The sequence below is a fragment of the Notothenia coriiceps genome, unplaced genomic scaffold (genome assembly GCF_000735185.1).
Source record: "Notothenia coriiceps isolate Sejong01 unplaced genomic scaffold, NC01 NC01_scaffold00002200, whole genome shotgun sequence".
NCBI lineage: Eukaryota > Metazoa > Chordata > Actinopteri > Perciformes > Nototheniidae > Notothenia > Notothenia coriiceps.
Window position 1 is genome coordinate 209200 of NW_011334901.1, and position 9910 is coordinate 219109.

The following is a 9910-nucleotide window of genomic DNA, read 5'->3' on the forward strand; positions in this document are numbered from 1 at the left end:
GGGGGGGGGGGAACGTGGCGTGGGCTTTGGGTTTCAGAGGAAACGGAGCAAATCTCTCCTCCGTTGCGTTCCTACCTGCAGCTTTTCTCTCCAGGTCGGCCCTTTTGTGAGTGTGAAAGAAAGAGGGTTTTGGAGGGAGCAGAGAGGGACTAGCGCTGTAATGTTGGGCCGAGGGCCAGACAAGGCCTGCTGCACAAGGCCGAGCCCCACCACGCTCCCTCTACCTCCCTCTCCCTCTCCCTCTCCCTCTGTCCCCTTCTCGCTCCCTAGCTATCAGAAAACTATTAACATCGATTCCTAGTTTGACTTTTCCTCATTAAAACCCTTTCTTAGCGAACACGTAGAAGGTTTAAGGCTTGGATAAACTGAGAAAATGGCTCATTGCTGACACGTGGCTGCAGTAACTTTAATATACATGCTTTATAACTAATTACCTTCAAGTATAAAGCTGTAGTTATTTTCCTTTATTACTTAAATAGTACAAAATGCTTCTCTTAAGTTAGAATATACGGTTTTAAGAAATACAAAGCGATGTAACCTACATGCGGAGTATTTGGGATGTGTTATTGAACCGGAATAGAGCGTCACGCTTTATAAAGAATTAATGAAAGTTGCATTGTCATTAATATTAATATCACACCTGCTTCATCTCTCAGGAATAATATCAGCTTGAATTTTGTCTCAATTCTACCGTTTTTTCTCCATCGTTAAAAAAACTCAACGTGCCACACCCCTCGCTGTCGCTGATGCCACCTAGTCGGGCATCTTTTGATGAAATCCCGTGAATCATTTCGCCAAACAAGCGCTGATTAAAATGTTGTGCATTATTTTCAACATTGCCTTTAGATATGGCTTCATGTCGAGCACATCAGTGTCTCCCCTGACCGATAGGTAGGAGTGGAGGCAGCGTGAGTCATCCCAGAAAGCTCGAGTCCTCCCACCCACGTCCTGTGACAGGTTTGTTCTTCTGCTGCGAGCTACGCCATTCCTGTCACGCTGGCAGGAAACCCCGACTTTGCTTGCCGGTTGTCGTTGCGTACGAACCCCTCTCGCGAGACTCTACATTTCGGTGCAAGTACGAGTTAATACGTTAGCGTTCGGAGAGAAACACGTCATCGCTGAGCACCAATCGGCTCGCAAGGTGCAGCAGTAAAAACCGCAGCAGAATGAAATGAAGGAAACACCTTTCTTTCTTTTCTGCCCTTTCCTATTTCTTTCTTTTCTACTTTGTTCCCTCTAACTCTAACTCACCCACATACTGTAGAAATAAAGGAAGCGGCGAGAATTAGGAGAAACGCTTTGATGCCCGATTTATAACTCGGAACCTGACGATCGTTTATTTTCCCTCTTACGCGGACTTGTTTCAAAGCGCCTTGTCTTTACGGTTTAGTTGTATTTATGTCACGGACAACGAGAAAGTCACGGAGTTTCTATCTTCAAAAATATTGGACGTATTAAAAGACGACTTTGCCTCAGGGGGAAAAGCGAAACCCATCTTGTTTGACCTTGGAATACATACAAAGATATATGTTATGAAGTCAAACTAGCAGGAAGTTGCTGCACACTGATAACCTGCACTCTTATTGGATTTTAGCTCAACAGTAAATCTGCGAGCCCGGTTTCTAAAGAAGTGTATTTTTTTTTAAAAACAGTTTAAACTGAAAACTGCATAACTAAAGGACATTTGAAAGCTGACATAAAGACTATCACACAACATTTGAAAGCTGACATAAAGACTATCACACAACATTTGAACCAGGCACACACACACACACACACACACACACACACACACACACACACACACACACACACACACACACACACACACACACAGTAATAATAATAATGTGTGTGTTCTCTACAGCTGGGCTCGGTGCAGGAAGCCTCTCTCTCCTATCAGGCGGCTCTGCAGAAGTTCCCGAGTGACGACGTGAAGACGTTCCAGCAGCTCCGAGTGTGTGTCCTGCTCAACCTGTCGCGCTGCCACCGCAAGATGAACGTCAGTCTGACTCTGAGCTACAAATATTACTTTAATGTTTATTAATGTTATTTCATCGTGCTGACGTGGATCCGTTTCTCTTTGCTGGCAGGACTTCGGGCTGGCGGAGGAGTTTGCCACCAGAGCTCTGGAGCTGAAGGCTAAATCCTACGAAGCGTTTTACGCCCGAGCGCGAGCCAAACGAGGACGCAGGTAACCATAGAGACAAGTTGTTTGATTAAACAAATAATAAATGATCAGATAAACTAACCCTAATCAAATGTTGAAGTACTCCCATTAAATATGCCATGATCTTATGTCTTATTGATGGATGTCCAGCTAAAGTCTTTAAACTATGCACATATTCCTTGATAGTTATTCCTAATGTCAATTTCAGTCACTTGTCGCCGCTTTTCCAGCCGTTGGTACACCGTGGAAAAGATGACTCTTTCCTAGAGCTTGCAATACGATCATGTTTGTATTGATATTGTAAGTCAAGTTGTTGGTTTGTTTAGTATTCCTGTTATAAGCTGGATCATTTGCAGCGAGGCACGTTACTATCGAGAAAGGCGCCAACATTTAGGGTTTATCAATATTTGAAATCTGCAGCTCAAAGAAAAGCACCTGCAGTTTAGTGAAGCTCGATAGGTCCCTGAAGCCCCCCTTGTGTTTGGACCCTGCATCAGTTCCTTCAGGACTCTGACATCTCCTCCTCTCTTTGTTCCTCTTCCTTCAGACTGTACCATGCCGCTCTGGAGGATCTGATCGAGGCCAGCTGCCTCTGCCCGTCCAACCGGGAGATCCAGCGCCTCCTGACCCGGGTCAAAGAGGAGTGTCGTCAGGCGGCCCAACAACAAGACCCTCACCCGTCCCATGGAGTCTATCAACAACAAGACCCCCAACTTCCCCGGTCCCATGGAGTCTATCAACAACAAGACCCCCAACTTCCCCCGTCCCATGGAGTCTATCAACAACAAGACCCCCAACTCTCCCCGTCCCATGGAGTGTATCAACTACAAGACCCCCAACTTCCCCCGTCCCATGGAGTCTATCAACTACAAGACCCCCAACTTCCCCCATCACATGGGGTCTATCAACACCAACAAGACCCCCAACTCTCCCCGTCCCATGGAGTGTATCAACTACAAGACCCCCAACTTCCCCCGTCCCATGGAGTCTATCAACAACAAGACCCACAACTTCACCCGTCACATGGGGTCTATCAACAACAACAAGACCCCCAACCTCACCCGTCCCATGGAGTCTATCAACAACAAGACCCACAACTTCACCCGTCACATGGGGTCTATCAACAACAAGACCCCCAACTTCCACTATCACATGGAGTCTATCAACAACAAGACCCCCAACTTCCACTATCACATGGAGTCTATCAACAAAACGTGGCTAGAGACTCAGAGTTTCTGCAGGATCCGGACAGGAAGTGGGGATCTGAGGAAGAGGAGGAGGAAGAAGGGAGTCACAACCACCCTTTAACTGTGGTTCAAAGCCTGGACCCCCACTGTCGGCCTGGGGGTCCATCACCCTCATCCCTGTCTCCCACTCACCTGTACCGGCACCGCCCCAGTCCCACCCACCAGTTCAGTCCGCCTTCCTCCCTGATGCAAGAAAGTACGCTTTCATTCTCAGGAATTGGTCTGACACAGCATCCACAGTCGGCTCCTAACCCCTCAGAGCAGATCCAGGGACACCACCAGTCCAACCAGAGGTCCTTTCAGCATCAGAACCCTGCTCAGAACCAGTGGCTCCAGCCCACCAAGGCCCAAGTGATCAGAACCAGTCAGCCCACTTCCTCTGCAAACTCCGGAATGGTTCTGGGAGGTTCTGTTTACTCGCAGTTCGGCCAGCTGCCACAGGAACTGGCAGAGCTCGGGGAAGGGATTTACCCCCTCGATATGGTCCAGACTGGTTTAAGTTCGGGAGCCTATGGGAGGGATGGGGGAGGCGAGAGGTCGGCGGGGGTGAACAGGTTCGTCACGGCACATCAGTTCAGTCGCAACCAATCCAAAGCTGCGTACTACCCCATGGAGGTTACCGAGTTACCGCCTGAAAACCTCCCACCGTCGCATGATTACCAGTACCAACATCAGGGGGTGGTACGACGCCCCCTCAGCTCCCACCCTAACTCCTCCCCCGCTCCTCCCCCCCGGGCACTGGTTCACTCCCAGAGCTCCAGCGTCCGGTTCTCCAGTGGCAGCATCCCTAACCCCGGCTTCAGGACCTCGGCCTCCGCCCAGCACATGGACATCCCTTTGGATCTAAACACCGCCGGGGGGTATCACGATGACCTCTTCCTGATCTCCTCCCCCCAGTCTGAAGTTTGCATGGTGGGAGGCGGGACTTACCCTGGAGAGGCGGGGCGGTCGTCAAGGAACACTCCTTTTATGGGCGTAGTGGACAGGACAGCGAGGGTCCAACAGCAGTTTCCGCAACAAACAACATCTGGTTCTGCTTCCTGCCTCAGCCCGTCCAGATCCTGGGCCGTGTCTTCGGTGGACACCGTCGTCACGTCGCCGAGCAAAACCCAGAACAACCAGGGAGGCTTCGGTCCATCCTCCATCGCCTTCCACAACCGCAGCAACAACAACGCCCACAACGACAACCAGCGAGACCACTATCCTCAGGGCGAGGGGTCGGGGAAGGTGGCCAGTCAGAACCCGTCGTACCGGGATGTGAAAGTTGCTCGGACGCTGCCGGTGATCCACAGCGGCTCAGAGAAACCGAGGGACAGAAAGACAGGCCCGACGTCTCCGGTCAAACCAAAAAGACCTTTTGTGGAGTCCAACGTTTAGAGAAGGGTTTACGCATTAGGTCAGAGAAAAGGGAAGAGGGTCAAGCACTCAAGATATTCTGATGTTCCCATCGGCTGTGGAAGTATTTAGTCTGGGATAAGCTGGAAATGAACTAGATTGTACCACATGTAGAGGGGCAAGGCGCAATAAATGTGAAATGAGGGTAACAACACACACTTGAAGGATTTGCTGGTGTATGGTTGCTCTCATACACAAAAGGGATTGAAGGTGAATAAAGAGAGCTGGAGAGAGTTATTAAAGCACTTCTTTACAAACGTAGTGACTTCTTTATTGTGTAAAAGACGTAGGGGAAAACAGAAGTTCATCAAATGTGTTTCATCCAGAACATGTTGCCTGTCAATGAACAAGCCAGAGACAAAGACACATGAGGGATTACACATCAGCTCCTGCCGTTACCAAGCACAAAAGAGAAGAGTAGCTTGGGAGGATTCAGAAACACAAAAGAGGCATCAGGTAGCACTTAAAGAAAGTTCTTTGTCGTTTCACTCTGAAGTCTCTGGATGCCATGTTCACAAACTCTACACTGAGATGTATTCAGAGGGACTGGAAACCACCATCAGCACCAGTGTCTGCTGTTTAATGAAGATTTCCATTTTAAATCTGAAGCTCCTGCATGACTGGAAACCTGGATCCAGGCTCTGATCCGGTCCTTGAAGACCCGGTTATTGAAGAAGCACTGGCAGACCGTATATAAAAACTAAAATAAGTGATATTTATCTTTTTTAAGTTATATGTGTATAAATATTGTTTCTCTTAAAACTGTACAAAACCTTTGGATTTTCCTTTTCGCATCAATCCACAATGAACATCTATTAGAAACACGCTTTAAGGTTATCAGACCTTTTGCTTCAGGTAGACTTATGTTTGTTTTTCGCTACAAAGGCCTTTTTCATATTATTTAGTCCTGAAATTCCTAAGTTATGCAAACCACATGGATCCCATCTGATACAGCAGGACCTTTTGCATTCACTGCCATGGAAACATAGTGCTAACATGGCTAGCTGGTGATTGGCTCAAATCGAATCAAACTGAGCCCCAAAACAGTGATTGTCCGATCGTAACTCAGCAACCATCAGTGGTGCTAAAGCTGGAGTAGAATCAATACGTGACATTTAAAGACGTTTGTGCAGTGTGTGACTTTCAACGGTGTAGCTAGCATCTTTATCGTGATTGTTCACGATCAGGGCGAGTCCATCCCCATAATAAACATGTTTACAGCCTGATCAAAAAACCCTGTTTCGGTCTAGATTAAGCAAACTGAGCGGTTCATGACATCTTCATGAGGGATGGACTTTAAACCTGTTGAAATTATATTAGGGATTAAAGTAATGCATAACTAACGGTGTGGCTTTCAGTTACAGTTCTGTCACAGGTTGCTAGCCGTTAGCTGTTAGCCACTGATTCAACTTTATTTAAGGGAAAATACCTTGTTTTCGAGGGGGTCCAACGACGAAACATTCAATGCAAGAAACATGAATACAGACAACATACATGCACATCTCGTTAGCCAACCCACTCCCACAATACTCCCCTAAATCCACCCTACCCGTAGCCTGGAGTAAAATGCTAGCGCTAACTAGCTGTCTGCACCACAAGGCGTTTTATTAGCATTTTTGGGGGGTTAAAACTAAACCAAATGTTTGCCTTGTTTTTAACTCTATATGTAGCCATCAAGTGCATATTTAAAATCTATTTTACACGTTTCTTGTTTGTTAGTATCATTATAAAGGCCATGGAGTTTTCTGCTGATTAATTGAGCTAATGTTAGCTTCATTAGCTCGCTTCAGGTTGTAGTTCTGATTTCAGATGGCTAAAAGCAACAGTGGTGTGATAGAAATAAGACACATGCTTTTACCTACCTCTGTTTGAAATCAAGGATACATCGTTTAAAGAAATCAAGTGGTTAATTTCATCAACTTAAACTGAAGATGTGAGAATAGAGAGATCGATAACCACAGATGCTAACATAGCTCACAGTTCAGAGAGTTGGTTTTGCAGTTTTATTTTATGCACATTAATGCCTGTTTTATGTACATTTCTGTTGATGTTTCTAATGAATCAGCAGCTTGGTTTGAGAGCTGCTGATGAACCGCTGACAGTCACTGCCGTTATTTCTTACTGCTCAGGAGTTTCCATCTGTGACAAGGTGTGCCAACGCTAAAATGCTCGAGCCGTTTTCATAGTCGCTCTGTTGGGTCTGATTCCGGTCAATGAAACACATGAAGCACATTACAAGTGAATCGGTTTAAGACTAGTTTAAAGTTGTATGTGATTAGGTGAAGGAAGCCAGTCAGTGTGGGACGACAGCTGTCAATAAAGCAAAGTGTTGTGCTGTTCATGTAGGATGTGTAACGCCACAGGTCATACAGAGTTACCGTGTGTCAGATACTTTCATATTTAAAAACACAGGAAAACCAAAAGGACGTTATTATTAAAAAATGTAAAACAACATGAGTGTGTCAGCACTTGTGAACGTTACAAAGAGGAATAAAACTGAATGAAAGACGTTGTGTAAATCTATCTTTCCCCCTTCTGTACAACAGTGGAAGAAGTATTTTGACCAAGACTGAATACTTAAAAGTGTATTTTTATTTTGGGCTGTTGGAGAACATTGCACATGTGGGCCACCGTACATTTCTGATGAAACCCCCCGGTGTCTAAAAAATGAATGATGAAGCTTTATCATGTCGTGTTACATCAGAAGAAGTCAGTTAAAATGAATTGGACCAAAACAACTCAGCCGTTGAACACATCTGTATTTATTCCACGTTGTCCCGATGAGATAAAGACTTCCATAGCAAAGTTGGCACGAGTACATAAGACAACATAAAACAATCCTTTTCAGAGGCAGCTTTTAATTAGGCACTGGTGCGGAGACCTGAAGTCAAAACACGACATATACATGTTAAATATATATATTAGTTACACACATTCAACAACATTCATTTAACATACTCTGTTAATAAGGCATCAAGTAACCAAACTCACACTGGACGGACATCGTTAACAGGACAGTACATTTAAATACAGGCAGATAATATTCTCCGGTCATGTGGACGAACTGGACCGACTGGGCAGATAAAGATCTTGCAGGACATCCAATAAAAGTACAAATAAAGTAGCGTGATTACTGAGAGCATTATCCTTAAACTCTGATTCAACTCGGATGATCGATTCAATAAGTTCAGTGATTTATCCAAACAGTGAAATAAAGGATGGCAGAAGAGAGTAGTTCCAAATGTGAGAGTAATCGTTGGCATAAATCTGACTTTTAATTTCTCACAGATACCGATCTGAGTACGATACTTATATGTAGACACTTTGATTCAACGGGAAATAAATGTTGGTGCCAAGGATGTTCAATATATAAATAAAATATCTGTTCTCTTAATGGCAGACAAATATTCAATATTGATGATTTACGGACGTTTCCAGCACACTGAACCTGCCAGAGGACTGAATTCAGCACACCTGACGGCCTGAATGCTCACTGCTTCATTTTGACTAATGACAAACTCTCACTACTGATAATGAGCGCGCCTGGTAAGCATGAGACTGTTTAGTGTTTCAATTGTCAGGTTTTAAGGTACATTCACGTGTTGGGAAGTAGTAAGAATACGTCTGGATTAAAGAGACTTGGATTGCTCTGCCCGAGTGGTGTAAGAGTTTCTGAACAGACGATTAGTTTGACTTGAGACTAAGTTTGTTGATTCCTTGTTCACTACAGGGTTTTTAATTCAGCAACTGAAGGTCGTATAGCTTGGCTGGAAGGAGGGGGTGTCAGACCATCACTTTTAGGTCAAGGCGAGTCGGGAGTACCCCCCTCAGTCAGGGTCTTGAAGTGGACGGACAGAGACTCTTCCTCCGGGTTCGGTGGACGTCTGTACTCTTCCCTGGTGATCAAGTAGCACAGAACCACTCCGAATAACACCAGCACCAGACCCAGGACGTTGGCCAGAACCCCCTCAGCAGGGAACGTGGAGTAACTCGGCCTGAGTCCAGAGACAAAGGAAGAGAGAGACAGAGTTAGGACATTACATTCAACTCCAGTGTGATGCATGGATGTGGAAAGAGAACTGGGTACAGCGTCCGAACGGTGGCTTTTACATTCGGGTTAAAGTTGCTCTGTGGTGCATGAAGCCAAAATGGCCTGACTCCTAAAAAGTAAAATAACTGGGTCTTCCCTGGATATTTGTCCGAGATCATCCCTAAATCTTCTCTAGATCATCCCTAAATCTTCTCTAGATCATCCCTAAATCTTCCCCGTGTCTTTCCTGGATCCTCCCCGGATATTTCCGAGATCTTCCAGGAATCTTTTACAGATTATCCCTGGATCTTCTCTGGATCTTCCTTGGACATTACCTAGATCTTCCCTTTATCCTCCCTCAATCCTTCCTTAGATTATCCCTTGATCTTCCCTTAATCTTTCCTGGATCTTCCCGTTGACTTATCATCGAGTCGATGGGAGGAAAGTCATGTTGGGCCTCATGGCATCACGTCACTGAGGAGGAACTGTGTTTCCACTGTTTGTCATGAATCAGACCTACATGATGCTGAAGAGCAGTTTCTCCGTGATGCCCAGCAGGCTGGTGCCGATGGACATCACCACCAGAACCAGACCGCAGAACACATGGACCGGCAGGTAGGAGGCCCGCAACCACGACGAGGCGACAGGGAACAGGAAGAACATCAAACCCATCACCCACTGGGAGAAATGAGAGGAGCAAAGGTTAGCATTACTACCTCTGAGTGTGTTACTTCAGAATCAGGTTTATTGACACGCACGAGGAATTTGACTTGGTGTAGTGCGACTGCTGCCTTATTAGGCCTTTAGTGAGCATATTAAGACCCAAACCCGTGAACAACAACTTCCTGACTTGCAACAAATCAACACTAATTAGAGGGTTATCGAGGAGAAACTCTCAACTAATGGCTTATTACTTGTAGAATAAGGCATTAATAAGTGTTTAATAATGACTAATAGAGAGCCAATAAACTGCTAGGATGCATGCTAATGAACAACGAGTTGATGGTTAAAGGTGGGGTAGGTAAGTTTCAGAAACCGGCTCGAGTGCACTAAAATTTAGAAGTGTAT

At 45.6% G+C, this 9910-nt stretch overlaps 2 protein-coding genes across 3 annotated transcripts in view; one reads left to right on the forward strand and one right to left on the reverse strand.

The window, feature by feature from the left end:
- Positions 1-1840: 1840 nt before the first annotated feature.
- On the forward strand, positions 1841-8422 carry LOC104966364 (protein TANC2-like). Of its 2 annotated transcripts, XM_010795559.1 has the most exons (4): positions 1841-2002; positions 2094-2194; positions 2718-3322; positions 3365-8422. In XM_010795559.1, the coding sequence occupies exons 1-4, from the start codon at positions 1997-1999 to the stop codon at positions 4792-4794; spliced, it is 2142 nt and encodes a 713-aa protein (XP_010793861.1). In that variant the 5' UTR covers positions 1841-1996; the 3' UTR covers positions 4795-8422. The 2 variants fall into 2 exon arrangements, with proteins under 2 accessions (XP_010793861.1, XP_010793855.1); XM_010795553.1 differs by having other exon boundaries at positions 2718-8422.
- The window catches only part of cyb561 (cytochrome b561), a 5807-nt gene continuing 3453 nt past the window's right edge, over positions 7557-9910 (reverse strand). The window contains exons 4-5 of the mRNA XM_010795603.1: positions 9363-9520; positions 7557-8807 (exon numbers count right to left, since the gene is read on the reverse strand). Coding sequence (XP_010793905.1) covers positions 8615-8807; positions 9363-9520 — 351 coding nt within the window. The 3' untranslated portion in view covers positions 7557-8614. The remainder of the gene's footprint in view (positions 8808-9362; positions 9521-9910) is intronic.